This window comes from Pocillopora damicornis, chromosome 1 (assembly GCF_964200805.1).
Source record: "Pocillopora damicornis chromosome 1, jaPocDami1.2, whole genome shotgun sequence".
Classification (NCBI taxonomy): Eukaryota; Metazoa; Cnidaria; class Anthozoa; order Scleractinia; family Pocilloporidae; genus Pocillopora; species Pocillopora damicornis.
The window spans coordinates 19,704,982-19,729,316 of NC_142670.1; the positions used below are offsets into that span (position 1 = coordinate 19,704,982).

The 24,335-nt window shown below is 42.9% G+C and overlaps 4 protein-coding genes, 1 long non-coding RNA gene, 3 other non-coding genes and 2 pseudogenes across 8 annotated transcripts; 9 read left to right on the plus strand and 1 right to left on the minus strand.

The window, feature by feature from the left end:
• On the plus strand, positions 1–130 carry LOC149052596 (U1 spliceosomal RNA; annotated as a pseudogene).
• On the plus strand, positions 7–8,435 carry LOC149052597 (uncharacterized). Its single transcript, XR_016186277.1, has 5 exons — positions 7–304; positions 400–524; positions 7,497–7,625; positions 7,898–8,003; positions 8,099–8,435. It is a non-coding gene; the product is annotated as an uncharacterized LOC149052597 (long non-coding RNA).
• Positions 1,125–1,243, minus strand: LOC113681587 (5S ribosomal RNA). Its single transcript, XR_003447204.2, has one exon. It is a non-coding gene; the product is annotated as a 5S ribosomal RNA (ribosomal RNA).
• On the plus strand, positions 1,750–1,889 carry LOC149052598 (U2 spliceosomal RNA; annotated as a pseudogene).
• LOC149052599 (uncharacterized) lies at positions 1,873–3,313 on the plus strand. Its single transcript, XM_089201058.1, has one exon. The coding sequence runs from the start codon at positions 1,873–1,875 to the stop codon at positions 3,277–3,279; it is 1,407 nt and encodes a 468-aa protein (XP_089057184.1). The 3' UTR covers positions 3,280–3,313.
• LOC149052600 (U2 spliceosomal RNA) lies at positions 7,246–7,433 on the plus strand. Its single transcript, XR_016182141.1, has one exon. It is a non-coding gene; the product is annotated as a U2 spliceosomal RNA (small nuclear RNA).
• Positions 7,666–7,829, plus strand: LOC149052601 (U1 spliceosomal RNA). The gene has a single exon (XR_016182111.1). It is a non-coding gene; the product is annotated as a U1 spliceosomal RNA (small nuclear RNA).
• A 498-nt stretch (positions 8,436–8,933) lies between the features above and the next one.
• Positions 8,934–10,420, plus strand: LOC149052602 (uncharacterized). Its single transcript, XM_089181252.1, has one exon. It carries the CDS (start codon positions 9,005–9,007, stop codon positions 10,418–10,420), a length of 1,416 nt encoding a protein of 471 aa, XP_089037378.1. The 5' UTR covers positions 8,934–9,004.
• A 3,540-nt stretch (positions 10,421–13,960) lies between these two features.
• On the plus strand, positions 13,961–15,842 carry LOC149052603 (uncharacterized). Its single transcript, XM_089181260.1, has one exon. The coding sequence runs from the start codon at positions 14,457–14,459 to the stop codon at positions 15,840–15,842; it is 1,386 nt and encodes a 461-aa protein (XP_089037386.1). The 5' UTR covers positions 13,961–14,456.
• A 3,062-nt stretch (positions 15,843–18,904) lies between these two features.
• On the plus strand, positions 18,905–21,245 carry LOC149052604 (uncharacterized). Its single transcript, XM_089204213.1, has one exon. The coding sequence runs from the start codon at positions 19,204–19,206 to the stop codon at positions 20,338–20,340; it is 1,137 nt and encodes a 378-aa protein (XP_089060339.1). The 5' UTR covers positions 18,905–19,203; the 3' UTR covers positions 20,341–21,245.
• Positions 21,246–24,335: the final 3,090 nt, after the last annotated feature.

Consider the following 24,335-nt stretch of genomic DNA (forward strand, 5'->3'; position numbering starts at 1 on the left):
GAGGCAGTCCTCTCAAGGCGAGGCCCTTTCATTGCACTTCGACTGGGTTGACCCTTGCGATTACCCCAAATGTGGGTAACTCGAGCGTATAATTTCTGGTAGTGGGGACCTGCGTTCGCGCTCGTCCCCGAAAAAGTCATCCAAACTATGTCTATATGGCCCTCTTACTGACTATCGAGGGTATTTTTGCTTTTGCAGTGGACCGGTAGACTTGCAAAGAAAGCAAAGGACGCACAACTGGCCAAGGTGTTGGCACGTTTGGAGGGGTAGAAGTGCATTGGAGAGACTGGAGGAAGGAAACAAGGTGAGTTTCGGGGCGGTGCGTAACTTTGCTGGCTGTTTTTGTTCAAGGCCTGTCTGCTCTATTGTGTGTAAAGTCCTGTTCGTTTGTATTTGCAGGTTGTGCGTGCCGTGCCGTGCTGTGCTATGCGCGCGAAGGGAAAGGAAATGAAAGGAAACCAACCGGCCGATCGATCGACCGACCGACCGAGCGAGCGAGCATAGAAGGGCATTCGACTTGGACCGTGAGTACACTTTGAACCTTTTGAGCGGTTTTATTGTCACTGGAGCCGCTTTTAGAAATGCTATTGCTATCGTTAGTGTATCCTTTGTGCGAGCAAGCGAGTGAACGAATGAACGAGGGAAGGAAACAAACTAGCAGAGTAGTAAAAGTATCGAACCTTTTTCCCGATTCGTTTGCAGTCTGAATCCAACCATTGTCGACTTTCAGTGCCGTTTTTCGCGCGCCTCCTCTTGGAAGTGTGCGAGTGTTTTGCCACGTGACGATGGCTTAAAACTGCGTCTCAGAAGTGTGCGTTTTTTTCCTATTCATTTTTTCGTTCGTTATTTCGAATGATTTGATATCACAGAAGTAGAATTTGACATCATAAACTGTTCATCTCGCGCGTGCTCACTCGCTCGCGCGCGCTCTGTAAGAAAAGTCGATCGCACTAGAGTTTTCGCCATTAGCTGGCCGATTTTTGACAAAAAGGTGTTTTCCCCCCCTCGTTTTTTGCTTTGATTTTGTTCCTCACTCACCTACGGCTCTCTATGTGAAATTGTGATGTATGGAGAGCTATTTATTGGGATAAAACGTTTAGAGATGTTCGCAAGACAAAAAATGAAGCCTACAACACGGGGTATTCCCAGGCGGTCACCCATCCAAGTACTAACCCCGCCCGACAGGGCTTAACTTCGGTGATCGGACGAGAACCGGTGCTTTCCCTGTGGTATGGTCGTAGACGAGGAAATGGGGTCGAAATTGTGCTTGTTATCGGCCAGGTTCAGGCTGTAAAGCGGCCACATCCCTGAGTGTAGGCGAATTTGAAATTCTAAAGCCCTAGTTTCGTTACTCTAACCCTAAGAAATTGATACTCTAACCCTAAGAAATTGTTACCCTAACCCTAAGAAATGGTTACCCTAACCCCGAAGTCGTTACCTAACCCTAATGTATTTTCCTCAACCCAGTTAACACATTGAGGAGCATCGATTTGAAGCACTATTCCCTAGGGAGGGGAGGGAGGGGTCCCTAGAGACATAACGTGTCCTAAAAACCTATGATACAATGTTTTAGCTCCGTAGGTGCGTGTATCTGGCTTTAAAATCTTACAGTTAGGAGATACCAAACGGGTCAGCCTCTGGGACCGTCTGCGGGACTCGCAAGGGCTTGTGGGGGCGACCTGCTACTATCCACCATAAACCGTGGGAAGGATCCCTCGACCACCCCCCTCACCCAGGGCATGCTTCGGCATCGCTTCTCGGCCTTTTGGCTAAGATCAAGTGTAGTATCTGTTCTTATCATTTTTCGTATTTTCGGTTGAGTTTCGGGCGGGTCCGGAAACCCTCGGGTTTTCGGGAAAGATATTTAAGTGAATGGCCGAGGCCAGCGCCCACTCGTTGGGAAGTGATGATGTGAGTGAAACATGTGAGAGTTCTGATTTTTTTTCACGGCCTTGGGCCGACCATGTTCCTGTTATTGACGAAGTGAGTTCCGATAATCCTGTTGCGAATCCTGACGTGAGTTATGCTGAGGCCACCAGACCTGCCCAGCCCGTTAATGATGTTAAAGTTTCTGTTTCAACCGATAACGACGTCCCCGATCGACCGTGTACTGCATTTGTAAATCCACGTGCTCGCCTTCCTGCGAATGTTTTCATCGACGCTCTGAATTCTGCGAAAATTGATCCTCAAAGCATTTCCTGTATACAACGACAGACCAATGGTGAAGTGGTTCTGACCTTCCGAAGTGCTGAACATCGCGAAAGTTTTCTCCGACTTAACACCCTTGAGATTCAAGGTCAGCCTTTCGCCCTGCAAGACATCGATCGTCCTTTAACCTATATCCAGATCTTCGACGCTCCATATGAAATGCCTGATTCAGCAATTATCCACCGACTCTCTAAGTATTGTGACGTCTTACATCACCGGCGAGGATATTTTAAATTACCTGGCTTTGAAAACGTGCAAGATGGAGTTCGACATTACCGCGTACGACTCAAGAACCCGATACCCAATTTCATCCGGTTTGGAAAAATATTAATCAACGTTCGATACGACCAGCAACCCCGTACATGTCGCCACTGTCATCTCAGAGGTCATTTCGCCAATTCCTGCCACGAAATAGCTTGTTATAACTGCGAACAAACAGGCCACCAAGCAGCCACGTGCCCGAATGCGATTCTCTGCAGCATCTGTAAACAATCCGACCACCGCGCTAAATTCTGTCCTTTCTCCTGGTCCCGTAAACCTATTCCGACCGTATTTGACGAACCAGCTTCTCAACTCGACGAAACCGACGAAATCCCTCCCGACACTGAAGAAACTCCTCCCGAAACTGAAGAAACAACTCCTGAGAACGACGAGCCCTGCGACTCCGACCACCAGATGAATGACGACTTTCCTACTGAGACCGAAGACACTCCAGACGACGACGCTTCACCAGCACAAACTTCTACCGACGAAAATATGATACAACACGACCCTGAAACCCTTTCCTCGATTGCTGACCCAGACGAACATTTTTTCTCCTCCGATGAAACGACCGCAATGACCGATACCCCAGAACTGTTCTCTATTCCAAGCACACCGCCCAACACTAAACGAAGACCTGCGAAAATACAACCCCAAGATATTCCACTGCGAAAAGCGACTCAACCGACACTAGTAACTGGTAAAAAATCAATCTCTGAGGTCTCTGAAGGCTCCACAGGCGAGCCCAGAGCCAAAAAATTGAACACAGGACATTCACGCTCTCCGAAAAAGAAAAAAAACCGTAAGTGAATAACACGTTTTTATCTAGTGGTGATTCCAATCAACTGTCTTCTTTCTATCTGTTTTCATAGCCAAAATTTGCACTGTTAATGTTCGTGGTTTCGGAAATGCTGCAAAGCAAGATTTAATCTTTGATTACGCGCGCTCTGGTAAATACGATTTTGTTTGTGTACAAGAAACTTTAGCGGCTCGCCCCGCAGCGATTAATTTACTCAGAAAATCATGGTCAGGCCCAAGCTTTTGGTCTCCCGCCCTAGGAAAGCAAGGTGGAGTTTGCATACTTGTTTCTAAAGATTCTCCTTTCAAAATCGAACAGTGGAAAAAAGACAGTTCTGGAAGACTGGTTAGTCTTTTGATTAGCCTAGGTAAACTTCGCTTTAATTTGGTGAATATTTACGCGCCTACAAATGTTACTGAGAGAAAGCTTTTCTATGATGAGATACACGATTTTTTCTTTCCAAGCACCCAGAAAATTGTTGCCGGTGATTTTAATTCTATTGAGTCATCTCTAGATAAATTTGGAGGATCTGAAAATTCCTTTTCGACCACACTGCGAGATTTTCGCGTTCTCCACGATTTGATTGACATTTGGCGAAAAGCACATGGTCGCTCAACTTTTTGTACCTGGTTTAATTCGACTAAAACTATCGGTTCCCGTTTAGATAAATTTTTTATTTCTTCGGAATTGACTAACCCCACGGTTTCTTGTGAAATTTTTCCGTGTTGTTTCTCAGATCATGATTCTGTTGTGCTGACTCTCAATTTAGATAATTTTGTTTCTCACGGACCTGGCGTCTGGCGGCTAAATTTAGAACTCCTCGAAAACTCTACCTTTTGTGAAATTATTGATTCCCTCTTGCAAAATTGCTTTTCGATACGAGATCATTACTCTTCCCTTCATGAGTGGTGGGATTTTGTTAAAGAATCTATCCGCCACACAGCGATTCAATTCAGCAGACGAAAACATCGTGACTTAAACCGTGAAAAGATTTCTCTCACTAATCGATTAATTCAAGCTAAACATGCCCTGCTCGCGGGCGAAACAGACTCTCAACAACGAGTGGAACATTTTGAAAACGAACTGAAAACGCTTAAACATTTACAATTAGAATCGGTTAAAGTTAGAAGCCGAGCGCAGTGGATAGAAGAGGGTGAAAAACCTACCAAATTCTTTTTTAATCTCGAGACCTCACGCGCCAAGCGAAATTCTGTCAACAGTGTTTACGATCTGAGCGGAAGCGAAGTCACCACTCAAAAGGACATCGCCGACGCTCATGCCGCTTTTTACGCTAAATTGTACACTCGAGAACCCGTAGATGGACGAATCCAAAGTTTATTTCTGTCAAAGGTCGAGAAAAAATTGTCTAAAGAAGAATCTGATACCTGCGAAGGTTTGTTGACTTTGTCTGAAATTAACACCGCTTCAAAACAACTCAATACAGGGAAAACCCCTGGCTCTGACGGACTACCGATCGAGTTTTATCGTCGTTTCTTTCCCGTTCTAGGCCCGATTCTCGTAGACTTATTCAATTTTAGCTTTCAACAAGGCTTCTTTTCCCCTTCTATGAAAGAAAGTGTTACTCGTTTGATTTTTAAGAAAGGTGATCCGAAAGATTTGAAGAATTGGCGCCCGATTTCACTGCTCAATGTTGACTACAAATTATGCTCTAAAGCTCTCACAAACCGGCTTGCAAAAATTTTACCCTTAGTGATAAATGAAGATCAATCCTGCTCTGTCCCAGGTAGAACTATTTTTGATACTCTCTCCCTGCTGAGAGATACTTTGGATCATGTCAACATTACAAATGAACCTGGAATTCTTGTGAGCCTTGATCAAGAGAAAGCCTTTGACCGAGTGGATCGCTCCTTCCTATCTCGGGTCCTTGAACAGCTTGGTTTAGGCCCTTTTTTTCAAAAATGGATCTCTACTCTTTACAGCGATGCGTCAATGAAAATAATCGTCAATGGTTATCTTACTGACAGAATTTCTCTTGAGCGTGGAGTCAGGCAGGGAGACCCTATGTCCCCCCTCCTTTATGTTTTATGTGCTGAGGTTCTCGCTTGTAATATCCGTGCAGATACTTCCATTAAGGGCTTTCTAATTCCGGGCTCGAAAGGCCAGCTTTTTAAGATTAGACAATACGCTGATGACTCTTCGTGTTTTGTCAAAGATGTGTTTTCTTTGACTCGTTTATTGTCACTCTTGCAGCAATATGCATTAGGTACAGGAGCTAAATTGAATCTAGCCAAAACTGAAGCCATGTGGCTCGGAGCCTGGCGCTCGTGCCCTGATACCCCTTATGGTTTGACTTGGGTCAACAAAACTAAAATCCTTGGTGTCTGGTTTACAAATGGCAATCTGTCGGCTGACCAAGACAATTGGCAACCAAAGTTAAATAAGTTAGAACAGAACTTGAACCTCTGGAAATCTCGCTCCCTCTCTCTGATAGGGAAAACCCTCATTGTCAATGTCTTAGGGGCTAGTAAATTTTATTACTTAGCCAAATTGTTACCCATCCCTGAGTGGGTCTTCACCCGCTTCCGATCTCTGATTTTCCACTTCATCTGGGGATCCAAGATTGAAACTGTATCCCGTCAAACCCTCTCAGCACCAGCTGCTGAGGGAGGCTTAGGAATAGTAGAATTACCCTCTAAATGTGTCTCTTTACAACTTTCGTATGTTACAGCTAGCCTAAATAATCCAGACACCAAATCTTATTATTTTCTTAAGTATTTCATTGGTACTCAGGTAGCCAAACTCCGACCGGAGTGGGCATGCCTTCGTGATAATTCTGGCCCCAGGGCAAGTACTTTAACTGATTTTTATAGAAAGATCTTAACTTTACTGTCTGAATTAACAACAGCAGTTCAGAGAGACCCTACTTTTGACTTTAGTTCACGTATGATTTATTATAAGTTCTTGGAGAAAACAGTGTCCCCTCCCATTCTACCATACTTTTGGCAGTCAGTCACAGGCCCTAGTTTTGATCTAGCTCTCCACTGGACTAAGGTCAGACATCCTAGTTGTGAGAATTTTAAAAATGATCTAGCCTGGCTCATTACCCTTAGAAGGGTTAAAGTCAGAGAATCTCTTCGCTCTTGGGGATACATAGCTTCCCCAAATTGTGCATATTGTAACAGACGGGAAACAATTGAACACTGTTTTCTCCATTGTAAAAGAGTCAGGGGGGTATGGACACACTTCATACCCACCCTCACTGCACTGTTAGGTAAAGCATTTGTCCCTAATATCAAGTTTGCTTTCTTTTACTTATGGCCGAACACTGATGACACTGCGAACCGCATAGCTATTTATTTAATTAAGACTATTATTTACAGTATTTGGATCTTTAGAAACAAAAGTACTTTTCATAATGGCACCGAATCCCCCCGGGCCATTATTCGATATATCACCCAGACCCTGTCTGTTAAGTTACACCTTGAGTACCATAGACTGACCCACCAGCAATTTGTCACTCTTTGGAAACACCCAGCCTTTTGTGATTTTATTAACTCTGAAATGGTTTTTCCCTTTGTTCAAAATGCTAAATGATCTCAGACGAGCTCTGAAAAACAAAACAAAACGATGATGATGATGCATGCTCTCCCATGGAAATTGGATAATGACCACTCTCACACGAAAATTGAAACACAAAACAGAAATAGAAATTTAACAGATCGAAAGTCAACTTCTCCATAACTCACAACAGGAAACTTTTAAAAGGAAGGTTAGCTCCAGTCAAGACCAAAAGTCAACACTTAAATATTATTCGCAACAGGATTATCACCCCTTTCTCTTAGCTTAAACGAAATGCTTAGTATCTAGACCCTGTCTAGATAATACACACGTCATTTAAGACACCATATAATGTCACCTATATCGTTTGAAAGCAAAAGCATTGATGTAAAGAATATGTAATGTAAAAGAAACAAAGTAAGTAACGTAAACTGATGTGAACAATCGTGATCCTGAATAAAAAATTTAAAGAAAAAAAAAAAAAAAAAAAAATCTGTTCTTATCAGCTTAATATCTGATACGCTGCTCATTGAGCAGCTCATATATTAAACTGATTTTTGGAACTGGGCTGTGGAAAAGAGGCTTGCCTCGTCCCAGCCACGGGTTGCCTCGGTATAGCACTACCTCCGAGTGCGGCCCACTTCCCTCTGGGGAAGACACATTCAATCCAAAACAAAGTCAACGGTATAGCATTCTTTTATGTTTACAGGAGCCCCGCCCGCCCTTAGAGGGGGAAGAGGTGAAAGAGGGATGATAATTCAGACAACAGACAATGGCAGGAACGGCCGCTGGCCTACGTTTTCTGAAGCGCGCAAAGCACTACCACAAGGACCTAGGGGTAAGTGGATTTTTTCACCGAGGGCAGACGCTGAAAAAGCATACTTACCTGACGCGGGAGGTACTGTGATCAAGGAGGCAGTCCTCTCAAGGCGAGGCCCTTTCATTGCACTTCGACTGGGTTGACCCTTGCGATTACCCCAAATGTGGGTAACTCGAGCGTATAATTTCTGGTAGTGGGGACCTGCGTTCGCGCTCGTCCCCGAAAAAGTCATCCAAACTATGTCTATATGGCCCTCTTACTGACTATCGAGGGTATTTTTGCTTTTGCAGTGGACCGGTAGACTTGCAAAGAAAGCAAAGGACGCACAACTGGCCAAGGTGTTGGCACGTTTGGAGGGGTAGAAGTGCATTGGAGAGACTGGAGGAAGGAAACAAGGTGAGTTTCGGGGCGGTGCGTAACTTTGCTGGCTGTTTTTGTTCAAGGCCTGTCTGCTCTATTGTGTGTAAAGTCCTGTTCGTTTGTATTTGCAGGTTGTGCGTGCCGTGCCGTGCTGTGCTATGCGCGCGAAGGGAAAGGAAATGAAAGGAAACCAACCGGCCGATCGATCGACCGACCGACCGAGCGAGCGAGCATAGAAGGGCATTCGACTTGGACCGTGAGTACACTTTGAACCTTTTGAGCGGTTTTATTGTCACTGGAGCCGCTTTTAGAAATGCTATTGCTATCGTTAGTGTATCCTTTGTGCGAGCAAGCGAGTGAACGAATGAACGAGGGAAGGAAACAAACTAGCAGAGTAGTAAAAGTATCGAACCTTTTTCCCGATTCGTTTGCAGTCTGAATCCAACCATTGTCGACTTTCAGTGCCGTTTTTCGCGCGCCTCCTCTTGGAAGTGTGCGAGTGTTTTGCCACGTGACGATGGCTTAAAACTGCGTCTCAGAAGTGTGCGTTTTTTTCCTATTCATTTTTTCGTTCGTTATTTCGAATGATTTGATATCACAGAAGTAGAATTTGACATCATAAACTGTTCATCTCGCGCGTGCTCACTCGCTCGCGCGCGCTCTGTAAGAAAAGTCGATCGCACTAGAGTTTTCGCCATTAGCTGGCCGATTTTTGACAAAAAGGTGTTTTCCCCCCCTCGTTTTTTGCTTTGATTTTGTTCCTCACTCACCTACGGCTCTCTATGTGAAATTGTGATGTATGGAGAGCTATTTATTGGGATAAAACGTTTAGAGATGTTCGCAAGACAAAAAATGAAGCCTACAACACGGGGTATTCCCAGGCGGTCACCCATCCAAGTACTAACCCCGCCCGACAGGGCTTAACTTCTCGGCCTTTTGGCTAAGATCAAGTGAGATAGCGATTGGTTTTTGTATATTTGTTTAAGTTTCGGGCGGGTCCGGAAACCTTCGGGTTTTCGTGAAAGATATTTAAGTTCATGGCCGAAGCCAGCGCCCACTCGTTGGGAAGTGATGATGTAAGTGTAAGTGAAACTTGTGAGAGTTTTGATTTTGTTTCACGGCCTTGGGCCGACCATGTTCCTGTTCTAAACGATGAAGTGATATCCGATAATCCTGTTGCGAATCCTGACGTGAGTTATGCTGAGGCCACAAGACCTGCCCAGCCCGTTAAAGATGTTAAAGTTTCTGTTTCAACCGATAACGACGTCCCCGATCGACCGTGTACTGCATTTGTGAATCCACGTGCTCGCCTTCCTGCGAATGTTTTCATCGACGCTCTGAATTCTGCGAAAGTTGATCCTCAAAGCATTTCCTGTATACAACGACAGACCAATGGTGAAGTGGTCCTGACCTTCCGAAGTGCTGAACATCGCGAAAGTTTTCTCCGACTTAACACCCTTGAGATTCAAGGTCAACCTTTCGCCCTGCAAGACATCGATCGTCCTTTAACCTATGGCCAGATCTTCGACGCTCCATATGAAATGCCTGATTCAGCAATTATCCACCGACTCTCTAAGTATTGTGACGTTTTACATCACCGGCGAGGATACTTTAAATTACCTGGCTTTGAAAACGTGCAGGATGGCGTTCGACATTACCGCGTACGACTCAAGAACCCGATACCCAATTTCATCCGGTTTGGAAAAATATTAATCAACGTTCGATACGACCAGCAACCCCGTACATGTCGCCACTGTCATCTCAGAGGTCATTTCGCCAATTCCTGCCACGAAATAGCTTGTTACAACTGCGAACAAACAGGCCACCAAGAAGCCACGTGCCCGAATGCGATCCTCTGCAGCATCTGTAAACAATCCGACCACCGCGCTAAATTCTGTCCATTCTCCTGGTCCCGTAAACCTATTCCGACCTTATTTGACGAACCAGCTTCTCAACTCGACGAAACCGAAGAAATTCCTCCCGACACTGAAGAAACTCCTCCCGAAACTGAAGAAACAACTCCTGAGAACGACGAGCCCTGCGACTCAGACCACCAGATGAATGACGACCTTCCCACTGAGACCGAAGACACTCCAGACGACGACGCTTCACCAGCACAAACTTCAACCGACGAAAATATGATACAACACGACCCTGAAACTCTTTCCTCGATTGCTGACCCAGACGAACATTTTTTCTCCTCCGATGAAACGACCGAAATGACCGAAACCCCAGAACTGTTCTCTATTCCGAGCACACCGCCCAACACTAAACGAAGACCTGCGAAAATACAACCTCAAGATATTCCACTGCGAAAAGCGACTCAACCGACACTAGTAACTGGTAAAAAATCAATCTCTGAGGTTTCTGAAGGCTCCACAGGCGAGCCCAGAGCCAAAAAATTGAACACGGGACATTCACGCTCTCCGAAAAAGAAAAAAAACCGTAAGTGATTAACACGTTTTTTATCTAGTTGTGATTCCAATCAACTGTCTCCTTTCTATCTGTTTTCATTGCCAAAATTTGCACTATTAATGTCCGTGGTTTCGGAAATACTGCAAAGCAAGATTTAATCTTTGATTACGCGCGCTCTGGTAAATATGATTTTGTTTGTGTACAAGAAACTTTAGCGGCTCGCCCCGCAGCGATTGATTTACTCAGAAAATCGTGGTCAGGCCCAAGCTTTTGGTCTCCCGCCCTAGGAAAGCAAGGTGGAGTTTGCATACTTGTTTCTAAAGATTCTCCTTTCAAAATCGAACAGTGGAAAAAAGACAGTTCTGGAAGACTGGTTAGTCTTTTAATTAGCCTAGGTAAACTTCGCTTTAATTTGGTAAATATTTATGCGCCTACAAATGTTACTGAGAGAAAGCTTTTCTATGATGAGATACACGATTTTTTCTTTCCAAGCGCCCAGAAAATTATTGCCGGTGATTTTAATTCTATTGAGTCATCTCTCGATAAATTTGGAGGATCTGAAAATTCCTTTTCTGCCACACTGCGAGATTTTCGCGCTCTCCACGATCTGATTGACATTTGGCGAAAAGCACATGGTCGCTCAACTTTTTGTACCTGGTCTAATTCGACTAAAACTATCGGTTCCCGTTTAGATAAATTTTTTATTTCTTCGGAATTGACTAATCCCACGGTTTCTTGTGAAATTTTTCCGTGTTGTTTCTCAGATCATGATTCTGTTGTGCTGACTCTCAATTTAGATAACTTTGTTTCTCACGGACCTGGTGTCTGGCGGCTAAATTTAGAACTCCTCGAAGACTACCTTTTGTGAAATTATTGATTCCCTCTTGCAAAATTGTCTTTCGATACGAGATCATTACTCTTCCCTTCGTGAGTGGTGGGATTTTGTTAAAGAATCTATCCGCCACACAGCGATTCAATTCAGCAGACGAAAACATCGTGACTTAAACCGTGAAAAGATTTCTCTCACTAATCGATTAATTCAAGCTAAACATGCTTTGCTCGCGGGCGAAAAAGACTCTCAACAACGAGTGGAACATTTTGAAAACGAACTGAAAACGCTTAAACATTTACAATTAGAATCGGTTAAAGTTAGAAGCCGAGCGCAGTGGATAGAAGAGGGTGAAAAACCTACCAAATTTTTTTTTAATCTCGAGACCTCACGCGCCAAGCGAAATTCTGTCAACAGTGTTTACGATCTGAGCGGAAGCGAAGTCACCACTCAAAAGGACATCGCCGACGCTCATGCCGCTTTTTACGCTAAATTGTACACTCGAGAACCCGTAGATGGACGAATCCAAAGTTTATTTCTGTCAAAGGTCGAGAAAAAATTGTCCAAAGAAGAGTCTGATACCTGCGAAGGTTTGTTGACATTGTCTGAAATTAACATCGCTTCAAAACAACTCAATACAAGGAAAACTCCTGGTTCTGACGGACTACCGATCGAGTTTTATCGTCGTTTCTTTCCCGTTCTAGGTCCGATTCTCGTCGACTTATTCAATTTTAGCTTTCAACAAGGCTTCTTTTCCCCTTCTATGAAAGAAAGTATTACTCGTTTGATTTTTAAGAAAGGTGATTCGAAAGATTTGAAGAATTGGCGCCCGATTTCACTGCTCAATGTTGACTACAAATTATGCTCTAAAGCTCTCACAAACCGGATCGCAAAAATTTTACCCTTAGTCATAAATGAAGATCAATCCTGCTCTGTCCCAGGCAGAACTATTTTTGATACTCTCTCCCTGCTGAGAGATACTTTGGATCATGTCAACATTACAAATGAACCTGGAATTCTTGTGAGCCTTGATCAAGAGAAAGCCTTTGACCGAGTGGATCGCTCCTTCCTATCTCGGGTCCTTGAGCAGCTTGGTTTAGGCCCTTTTTTTCAAAAATGGATCTCTACTCTTTACAGCGATGCGTCAATGAAAATAATCGTCAATGGTTATCTTACTGACAGAATTTCTCTTAAGCGTGGAGTCAGGCAGGGAGACCCTATGTCCCCCCTCCTTTATATTTTATGTGCTGAGGTTCTCGCTTGTAATATCCATGCAGATACTTCCATTAAGGGCTTTCTAATTCCGGGCTCGAAAGGCCAGCTTTTTAAGATTAGACAATACGCTGATGACTCTTCGTGTTTTGTCAAAGATGTTTTTTCTTTGACTCGTTTATTGTCACTCTTGCAGCAATATGCATTAGGTACAGGAGCTAAATTGAATTTAGCCAAAACTGAAGCCATGTGGCTCGGAGCCTGGCGCTCGTGCCCTGATACCCCTTATGGTTTGACTTGGGTCAACAAAACTAAAATCCTTGGTGTCTGGTTTACAAATGGCAATCTGTCGGTTGACCAAGACAATTGGCAACCAAAGTTAAATAAGTTAGAACAGAACTTGAACCTCTGGAAATCTCGCTCCCTCTCTCTGATAGGGAAAACCCTCATTGTCAATGTCTTAGGGGCTAGTAAATTTTATTACTTAGCCAAATTGTTACCCATCCCTGAGTGGGTCTTCACCCGATTTCGATCTCTGATTTTCCACTTCATCTGGGGATCCAAGATTGAAACTGTATCCCGTCAAACCCTCTCAGCACCAGCTGCTGAGGGAGGCTTAGGAATAGTAGAATTATCCTCTAAATGTGTCTCTTTACAACTTTCGTATGTTACAGCTAGCCTAAATAATCCAGACACCAAATCTTATTATTTTCTTAAGTATTTCATTGGTACTCAGGTAGCCAAACTCCGACCGGAGTGGGCATGCCTTCGTGATAATTCTGGCCCCAGGGCAAGTACTTTAACTAATTTTTATAGAAAGATCTTACCTTTGCTGTCTGAATTAACAACAGCAGTTCAGAGATACCCTACTTTTGACTTTAGTTCACGTATGATTTATTATAAGTTTTTGGAGAAAACAGTGTCCTCTCCCATTCTACCATACTTTTGGCAGTCAGTCACAGGCTCTAGTTTTAATCTAGCTCTTCACTGGACTAAGGTCAGACATCCTAGTTGTGAGAATTTTAAAAATGATCTAGCCTGGCTCATTACCCTTAGAAGGGTTAAAGTCAGAGAATCTCTTCGCTCTTGGGGATACATAGCTTCCCCAAATTGTGCATATTGTAACAGACGGGAAACAATTGAACACTGTTTTCTACATTGTAAAAGAGTCAGGGGGGTGTGGACATACTTTATACCCACCCTCACTGCACTGTTAGGTAACGCATTTGTCCCTAATATCAAGTTTGCTTTCTTTTACTTATGGCCGAACACTGATGACACTGCGAACCGCATAGCTATTTATTTAATTAAGACTATTATTTACAGTATTTGGATCTTTAGAAACAAAAGTACTTTTCATAATGGCACCGAATCCCCCCGGGCCATTATTCGATACATCACCCAGACCCTGTCTGTTAAGTTACACCTTGAGTACCATAGACTGACCCACCAGCAATTTGTCACCCTTTGGAAACACCCAGCCTTTTGTGATTTTGTTGACTCTGAAATGGTTTTTCCCTTTGTTCAAAATGTTGCTAAATGATCTCAGACGAGCTCTGAAAAACAAAACAAAACGATGATGATGATGAATGCTCTCACATGGAAATTGGATAATGACTACTCTCACACGAAAATTGAAACACAAAACAGAAACAGAAATTTTAATAGATCAAAAGTCAACTTCTCCATAACTCACAACAGGAAACTTTTAAAAGGAAGGTTAGCTCCAGTCAAGATCAAAAGTCAACACTTACATATTATTCGCAACAGGATTATCACCCCTTTCTCATAGCTTAAACGAAATGCTTAGTATCTAGACCCTGTCTAGATAATACACACGTCACTTAAGACACCATATAATGTCACCTATATCGGTCGAAAGCAAAAGCATTGATGTAAAGGATATGTAATGAAAAGGAAACAAAGTAAGTAACGTGCATAGTTAAATATAGTAAACTGATGTGAACAATTGTGATCCTGAATAAAAATTTAAAGAAAAAAAAATCTGTTCTTATCATTCAATAATTCAAACGATGACGGACGTCGTATTTCATGACGATGTGATTGAGAAAGGAGATTACGGGTTGCCCGAGGCCCCGCTCTCTACGCCTGATGAAAATTTCAACCGTCCGAATTCCGCACAACCTTCACCTCCAAGCTATGCTGCCGCCGCTAACCCAGCACCGCAAACTGCCCACGATCAACCACCCGCTTTCCCTGTGAACAATGCTGACAACGAACTACCTAGCCGACCTTGTACTGCTTTCTTAAACCCTCGTGTTCGCCTCACACACTCAGAGTTTTTTGAATCCCTCCGTGACGCCGCTGTTGATCACCAAGCCATCTCCTGCATTCAGCGCCAATCGAACGGCGAAATTGTCCTTACCTTCCGAAACGCACAACAACGCGAGGCTTTCCTTCAGAAAAACGTGCTCCAAATCAACGGACAGCCCTTCGCGCTACAAGATATCGACCGCCCGCTCACGTACGTTCAGATCTTGGACGCGCCTTATGAATTGCCCGACTCCACAATCATCAACCGACTCGAGAAATTTTGCGATGTAATTCACCACCGCCGTGGATATTTTTGCGAGGAACAATTCCGCCATATTCAGGATGGAACGCGACACTATCGCGTTCGCATCAACCAACCCATCCCAAACTTCATGCGCTTCGGGAAAATTGTCATTAACATTCGCTACACTGGCCAACCGCGCACATGTCGCCATTGCAACCTTCGCGGACATTTGGCCAACGCTTGTACGAACCTGATCTGCTATAATTGCGAACAAGTTGGCCATCAAGCCGCGACCTGCCCCGCAGCCATTAAGTGCAACTTATGCAAATCTACCGAGCACAGAGCCAAACATTGTCCCTTCTCGTGGTCGCGAACCCTCCCGGACACAACCCCTGCCCACGAGGATATTTCCCCACCACCCGATGAAGATTCCACTGAACCCAGCCAAGATGACCCGATTGTTTCAAACGAAGACCAACCCATGACTCAAGAACCTTCCCCCGCTCCAACCCAAGCAAATTCACCCCTCGAATCCCCAGAACTGCCTTCAGAACCAGGGCCTTCAGCCACTCTGCCTTCATCCGACATTTCCCCCGAACTCTCCGTGAACACGCCTCTAGAAGATGCCCAAGACGTGTACACCCCCGAGTTTCCCGAGGACGACGAAACCCTGTACACCGACGAGTCTTCAAGCGAAGAATTATTCAGTGAATCTCCCCACATTCCCAACTCTGGCCGACTTCCTGCCAAAATTGCAGACACATGTATTCCCGGCAGAAAGCCCACGCAACCCACTTTGGTCTCTGGTATAAAGAACGCAAAAACCCATCCCCTGGATACTTCAGACGAACCTCGCTCGAAAAGATCACGTAAACACCGAAAGTCTAGGGATCGTAAGTAATTTATTTGTTAAGCGGGATTTCATTTGTCCCGTCGGTCCTTTTTCCTTTTGACACTTTAATTTCAAGGTTAATTGCTGCACTTTAAATGTTCGTGGCATGGGCGACCCTGCCAAAACGTCTGCTATTTTTGATTTGAACTCCGACATTATTTTTCTGCAAGAAACCCTCGCCGCTAAGGCCGAGGCTATTGCAAAATTCCGCGAAAAATGGCCCGGCGACAGCTTTTGGTCCCCAGCCTTGGGCAAACAAGGTGGGGTGGCTATTTTAATGTCCAAAGATTTTCAATTTTCTGTTAGTCAATGGAAAAAGGACACTTCCGGTCGACTAATTAGTATTCTTTTACGCCTGGGCGACCAGCGTTATAATTTTCTTAATGTTTATGCCCCCACCAACCTACGAGAGAGGAAAGAGTTCTTTAATACCCTACACGAATACATGTTTCCCAATTCGATTAAAGTTATAGGGGGCGATTTTAATAGTTTTGAAAGCGACCTTGATAAATTCGGCGGAAATGTCAACACTTCCACCGACCTGAAAGAATTTCGAACGCGTTTTCAATTAGTTGATGTCTGGCGGCGCACCCACGGCCGCACCAAACAATGTACGTGGTTTAACGCCTCTAAGACTATCGGTAGCTGTTTAGATAAATTTTTCATTACCCAAGCTTTAGTTCCCCACGCGCTGAAATGCGAAATTCTCCCCTGCGTTTTCTCTGACCATGACTCCGTGAATTTATTCCTTGATCTACAAAATATCCCAACCCATGGACCAGGCATTTGGCGATTTAATTCTTCTCTCCTCAATGACGAAACCTATTGTTCTCAAGTAACAGTCATCCTCAACCGCCATATTCTCCTGCGGGAAACATTTTCCTCTCTCCACGAGTGGTGGGACTCACTTAAAGATATTGTTAAAACAGCCACACAGGTTTATTGTAAGTCCAGAAGTCGGTCTATGAATTACCAGTTAGTCAGTCTAACAAATCGCCTCATTCAGGCCAAAACATCCTTAATTGACGGCAGCACTTCAGCACCGCAGTTAATTGATCAGCTAGAAAGCGAAATTCAACACCTTCATCGCACTCGGCATGAAGGCGTTAAAACTCGTAGTCGCGCTCAATGGATCGAAGAGGGCGAAAAACCCACGCATTTCTTTTTTAATTTGGAAACTACCCGGGCCCAAAAGAATTGTATTTCCTCGCTTTTTGATTTCAATGGCACAGAGTTCTCCCAGCAACGTGATCTCGAATGCATTCACCACGAATTTTACCGACGCCTCTATTCAAAGTCTGCGGTCGATGATGTCACACAACAAGCTTTCTTAGCACATGTACAGACCTCCCTTTCTGGTGATGAACAAACGACATGCGATGCCCCACTGACTTTACTCGAAATCACACAAGCTAGCATAGGCCTTTCCAAAGGCAAAACCCCCGGCGCTGACGGCCTGCCCATAGAATTTTATCGCCATTTCTGGCCGCTTCTGGGCCCGCACTTACTAGATGTTTATAATCATAGCTTACAATGCGGCTTTTTCAGCGAGTCCATGACCGGCAGTGTGACCCGACTCCTTTTTAAAAAAGGCGACAGGAAAGACTTAAAAAATTGGCGCCCCATTTCGCTCCTTAACGCGGACTACAAAATATGCTCTAAAGCGCTGGCGAATTGAGTCGCTAAAGTTCTCCCCTCAATTCTTAATATTGACCAAACGTGCTCCGTTCCCGGCCGAACCATTTACACAAATTTATCTCTCCTCCGCGATGTTCTTGACTACGTATCAATCACACAGGAAACTGGCATTCTCTTAAACCTTGACCAGGAGAAAGCCTTTGACAGAGTCGACCGCGCTTTTCTCTCAAACACCTTAGCCAAGTTTGGTTTCGGCCCGATTTTTCAGCAATGGGTCTCGACCCTGTATAACGGCGCACAAATGAAAATTTTAGTCAACGGCCATCAAACGGAGAAAGTTTTTCTCAATCGAGGTGTGCGACAGGGCGACCCCCTGTCTCCCCTCTTATACGTGATCTGTGCTGAAGTGTTGGCCTGTAATATCCGTGATCATCCGCGTATTACCGGCTTTTTACTCCCCGGAGCAAAAGGCGCTCACTTTAAGATTAGTCAATACGCTGATGATTCCACGTGTTATGTCAAAGATCATAGTTCACTCCAACAGCTGTTACATCTTCTTTCCCGATATGAAATGGCCACAGGAGCCAAACTTAACTTTCAGAAAACTGAAGCGATGTGGCTGGGGGCGTGGCGGTCTAGGCCCGACACCCCCTCAGGCCTCACCTGGGTTAACTAACTATACTTGTTCACGTTGCACAAGAGACAAAAGTACTCCAAAAAAGTTTTCAACTGAAAATTCTATGATCCCATCGCCAGTGCCCAAAGAATTGCAAGGTTTAACACAGTTTGAAGAAATGTTGATTGCACGAGCTTTTCCTGTTATGCATGTGTATACCAAACCAAGAGGTGGTCAAAAGGCATACAAAGGTCATGTTATAACTTTGCCCCAAGATGTGCAACAGCTTGCAGATGTTTTGCCACAATGTCCTAAGGACCTTCCTGTCATTGTGTTTACTATAAATGGTAAAGACAATTGTTCTAAGGATTTTATTGTCAGGCGTAAAAAAGTATCTGATGCTCTATACTGGCTAACAGGTGTAAACAAAGATGAAGAGCCTAATAATTTCTTATACAAAGATGTCAGAATCAGTAAAGAAAACCTAACACAGCTTCCAGAAAATGGGGTTCTTTCAAATGTACCAAAGGTAGAATGTGAAGTCGAGAACAATGGTGCAACAAGTTCACATATTAAAGTCGATAGTGGTCCAGTTGAATACGATGACAATGAAAGAGTTTATAATTCAGATAGTGAAATGAGTAGTTTTATTCCTTCAAATGTCAGTACCAAAAAAGAAAAACAAATTATTGAAGATGCCTTCATTAAGCAACCACAATCTCATGATTGGACTATTGGCAGTGAGCCTTTAAATGAATTCAATGTGCAGTTCTCTTCATCTTCATCCTCTGCAAGTGAGTACGCTAAAGAAATCTTAACATCATTCCAGGATCAGTGCTTACCGGGTTTACTGTGGCCCTGGCCAATTGTTTTTAACCACAACATATTTCATTTTTTTTCTCAAGATATTTATTGAACTCCAAAAACTTCCTTTGGCTTTCACTGTTTCATCTTGGGCCAGGCAAAAAAACAGGCCGTAACTTCACATACATGAATTTGCTAATATGCAACATATGATGCAATGATTGCATAATAATTATAAAAGGAGATTCAAAATTTACTAGCTGCCTTCAATCAATCCAAACAAAGAATTATTTTGAGCAAATAATATACCTGATGTTAAGCAAAGTTTACACAGAAAATGTTTCTAGCATTTTCATAAATAAGTTAACAAAATATAAAATAAACATTTTTTTTTCAGGCTTTACTGGATATATACAAAGAGTAGACCGAAATCGAAAAAGCCAGCAAGGATTTACATATTACTTCGACATCATTCTGCAGACAGCAGTAGACCAAACGCAGATGATAAGAATAATGATAACTTCTATGGATGACACCACGAAAAGCCAGCTTTTCAAAGACAAACAAAAAGCACAACAGCCCATCACCATAACCAACCTTAGGGTTGTTCAGAGTGGCATGGTGTTTATGCACCAGAACAGCATTGTTAAGGATGTCTCCACAATGGCCATTCCATTTAAATATGTACCACCAGCAGCACCACCCATTACATCTGTAGCAGATGTTTTAAAAACTAAGAGGCAAGGGGATATGGTCACAGTCTCAGGCTTAATTCGATGGGACAGTGAAGCTTCAACACCACAAAACTCTAAACGACCAGTAAGAGATGGTAAATTAGTAGACTCAACAGGAACTATAGATATTTCGATTTGGTCAGACCACATTTCTCTGATCAAGGAAGGGGATTTCTTTGAGATCTCCAACTGCACTCTAAAGTACTACTATGGGTTGAAAATCAGTACCACTACAGAAACCATTATAAAGCCAGCCAAGAAGCAAAATATTACCAACGTAAATACAGATGCAACTGCTATCAAGCCTCAAATCTGCTGCCCAGAAATACAAAATGTCATCATTGACATCAATGCAATGTGCAACACCAAAGGATGTAAGAGCAAAATCACAGGAAACACAGAATCTAAAGTTATGGTTCGTTGCACAGCCTGCAACAGAGCAATGCTCGTTAAAAACTGTTACGTTGACATGAGCACAACCTTTCAACTGGAAAAGGAAGAGAAGCAATTCAACGTTGTGGCAAACCATGCCACACTCAGCGTCTACCTAAACGAGGACATTTTCCAATACCGAAACAACATAGATGAACTAACAGAAAAACTTCTGTTGCTGGAAAATGTTGACTTCACATTGTCAAAAAACGGTAAATTTATTACCGAGATAGTAAATCACCAACTGCAGCCACCAACGCCAGAAAAATCAAAAAATGAGTAATAAAAGCAAACATTGTTTCATGTTGGTGACCATCAAATTTGGACACTGTACCATCTTGACATTTTGGATAACTCCAAAAGTTCAAACAAAATACTTTATTTTTAATTATTTTTTATATCAATGTTGTTCCCGTTTGACATTTTATTCATACAACTTTACTTAATATCAAAGTTAAAAACATAATCGTCACTTAAAGTAGATTTTGAAAAATATATTGTATATATAGTTTCGTTCAAATTTCATACTTTTCTCTTTTTTCCAGTTTTTATAAGCCAAATATATTGTACATACATGTAGTTCCATTATTTTTTTTCCATTTTGATACCACATCACAATAGTTATATTATATTAATCAATCAAAAAAGATCAATTATTATAAAAATATATTGTCGGTTCCAGTTATAATTCATCCACTTATCGTTTTTACAGTTTATAATAATAGAACGTTCTATTCAACACACCCATTTTTCAATGCCTTTCAAATAAATTCTATTTAAAATTGCCCTCTTAAGGTAAAATGTTGTGTCTAATAACTAGTCTATTATGTGCAAAATGTCAGGTTTAAATATAATAATAAACTGTTCTCCAATGCCACCCATAACATTCCAATGTTAAAACTGACCCAAGTCCCTACATTCTGCTTCTTCTTGATCGTGAAGAACAAACAAATCCAAAGTTAAACCACACAGCAAAAGAAAAAAACATTCCAAGCACTTCCCAAAGCTACATTTTGTACACTTTTAGTATTTTGAGATCCAAAATTACTAAAACCAAAGTACTGAGCCGCAATTCCGTAACAACATAAAAGAACAATTACGCAACTGTAAACAACAACCCCAACTAAAAAAAACAAACAAACAAAAGAAAATGGTACTGTAGGGCGGGGGCAGCTCTAGTGAGAACTATAACTAGTGTTAAATTTATTGTCTCGTTTCGGTTTTGGTCCATCCTTTTGTTTTTGGATCAATACCCTATACAATGGCGCCAATATGCGCATTATTGTGAATGAGTGGTTAACGGACTCGATACCTTTGTCCCACGGGGTGAGACAGGGAGATTCCCTGTCTCCCTTGTTGTACATTCTTTGTGTTGAAACTCTTGCGTGCAAAATCCGAAATAATCCAGATATCGAGGGCTTTCTCCTTCCGGGCGCACGAGGTTTATGTTATAAAGTCGGTATTTATGCTGATGATACGACCTGTATTGTTAAGTCCTATCGCTCGCTCCAATTTTTGTTCAAGATGATTAACGTATATGAGAGAGGATCGGGAGCTCGTCTGAATGTCACAAAAACCGAGGCCATGTGGCTGGGAGCATGGCGTTTTCGCGGCAACCAGCCGCTTGGCCTCAAATGGGTGACGAAAATGAAAATTCTAGGGGTTGTTTTTGGCCCCGATACCGATGCCGATAATTGGCGACCAAAGCTCGAGAAATTAGAGAAACATCTTAATCTCTGGAAATCTCGATCTCTCTCTCTTGTCGGTAAATCACTCATAATTAACGTGTTAGGGATTAGTAAACTTTTGTATCTGTCTGCTGTGTCTGTCTGTGTCTGTCTACACTCGACAAAGTGCTAACTAATCTTACAGAACACTACGAGAAACCTTCTCCATTCCCGCCCTTCGGACTATCCGATCATTGTACAGTTGGTTTGTTTCCAAAAATTAGATCGAAGGCCAATATTCCTGCAAACAGAACGGTTACTACACGTGCTGTTAACTCTGAGTCCAAACAGGCTTTTGGTCGTTATATGACGGGGGTCGACTGGTCATTAATCGACACTATAGATAGCGTCCAAGAACAGTATGCTCACTTCAGTGACCTAATTCACATAGGGTTAGATTCTATCCTTCCCAAAAAGCGAGTTAAGTTCCACCGAAACGACGCACCATGGATTTCACCCAAACTCAAGGCACTTATAGCACACCGTCAAAGAGCATATTACCAAGACAACAAACCATTGTTCCACTACTACCGGAACAAAGTAAACAGGGAACGGAAGCTCTGCAAACGCTCTTATTACAACACTAAAGTCAGCGTTTTGACCGAAAACAATCCTAAAATGTGGTGGTCCGAATGTAGGCGGTTATGTGGAATGAACAAGACATCTACAAGCGTCGCAAATCAGCTCCTAGCAAGTAAACCAGCTACCTCAATCAACCTTAAGATCTTGGCTAATGAAATCAACACAGCTCTGCTAGAACCTCAAGCTTCGTTTGACCCACTTTTAGATAATATCGAAACTGTGAGCACTGAGGGTTTTAAAACTCCCATTATTTCACTGGAAGCCACCTTCAAATGCCTTAGTACGGTCAGCTCCTCCAAAGCTGGGGGCCCAGATAATATCCCAAACTGGGTCTTGCGTGATTTCGCTCCTGAGCTAGCTCAACCTCTTCGTTGTATCATCAATTCCTCGATTAGTCAAGGGACTTTACCGGACTTTTGGAAATGTGCAAACATCACCCCTCTTCCCAAAACAAAGATAGTTGAGGATGCGGCGAAAGATTTGAGACCTATTTCACTGACACCAACGTTGTCCAAAATTGCCGAGCACTACGTCGTCCATGAACATGTGAAACCAGCACTTCTGAAACGCCTGGAACCCGATCAATTTGGGTGTATTCCAGGATCCTCCACTGCGCATGCATTGATAAACCTGATGCACAATTGGGCGCAAGCAACAGACGGAACGGGGAACACCGTGCGGATCTTTGCGTTGGACTATAGAAAAGCCTTCGATCTGATAGATCACAGCCTCTTGCTATCGAAACTCTCGACCTACAACATCAACCCTTACATCATTAATTGGATAATAGCCTTTCTTAAAGATAGGAAACAAAGGGTCAAACTTGCACATGATTGTCTCTCAGTGTGGGGATCGGTCCGAGCAGGAGTACCGCAGGGAACAAAATTGGCACCGTGGCTATTCTTGGTTATGATAAATGATTTGAAAGTACCATCAGCCAGTGATTGTATAAAATATGTAGATGACACGACAGTGTACGAAATCATAAGCAAGGGTGGTCCTAGCAATGCTCAGTCTATGATAAACGAAGTAGCTACCTGGTCAACACTTAACTCGTTTCAACTTCATCCGAAAAAATGTAATGAGCTAAGAGTTTCCTTCGGGCGCTCCCCTCCTTCCTACGATCTCATAGAAATTAATGGCTCTAAGGTCAGCGCCGTTAGTGTCGTGAAATTACTGGGTGTGTATTTTCAAGACAACCTCAAGTGGAACACTCACGTTACTGAGATGATTAAAAAGGCCGCTAAGTGCCTTTACTTTTTAACTCAGTTAAAGCGAGCTAAGGTACCATCACCAGAATTAGTGAATTTTTATGTTGCTTGCATTCAATCCATCTTACTTTATGGATGTCAGGTCTATCATTATAGTCTCCCCGATTATTTGAGCTTAAGTTTAGAGCGTGTCCAAAAGAGAGCCTTGAAAATTATATACGGTTATGATAATCATTATAGAGAAGTGCTTCAGATGGCAGAGCTGAAAACCCTAAGGGATCGGAGGGAAGACCTTTGCTTAAAATTCTTTAACAACATCGTCTCCAATCCCTTGGATTGTTTGTACCACTTACTGCCTTTCGACAACCGAGATCAACTTAGGGAGTTACGACGACGCAGACCATTTAGAGTTTCCTTTAAAACAAATCAGTTCAGAGATACTTTCATTCCAGCAAGCGCAAGACATTTTAATTGACATCTATTACAATTGTATATGGGCCCATATGTAAATTAGTTCCCTTTTAGGTTTGATTTTATTGTATAGTTCTATTATATAATTTGTACACCTTTGTAATTCAGCTTCCAGCTGCTATTAAGGTATTATTAATAAATGTCTATCTATCTATCTATCTGTGCTGTGTGTCCCCAAATGGGTGATTTCAAAAATTAATAGTTTAATCTGGCCTTTTCTCTGGGGGTCCCGCATTGAAACGGTTAGCCGGATGACTTGCCACCAGTCCCTCGGGAAGGGTGGTCTC

What these genes read in the sequence shown, in the direction of transcription:
- LOC149052599 (XM_089201058.1), top strand. Translation starts at nt 1,873, where the DNA reads ATGGCCGAGGCCAGCGCCCACTCGTTGGGAAGTGATGATGTGAGTGAA.
- LOC149052602 (XM_089181252.1), top strand. Translation starts at nt 9,005, where the DNA reads ATGGCCGAAGCCAGCGCCCACTCGTTGGGAAGTGATGATGTAAGTGTA.
- LOC149052603 (XM_089181260.1), top strand. Translation starts at nt 14,457, where the DNA reads ATGACGGACGTCGTATTTCATGACGATGTGATTGAGAAAGGAGATTAC.
- LOC149052604 (XM_089204213.1), top strand. Translation starts at nt 19,204, where the DNA reads ATGTTAAGCAAAGTTTACACAGAAAATGTTTCTAGCATTTTCATAAAT.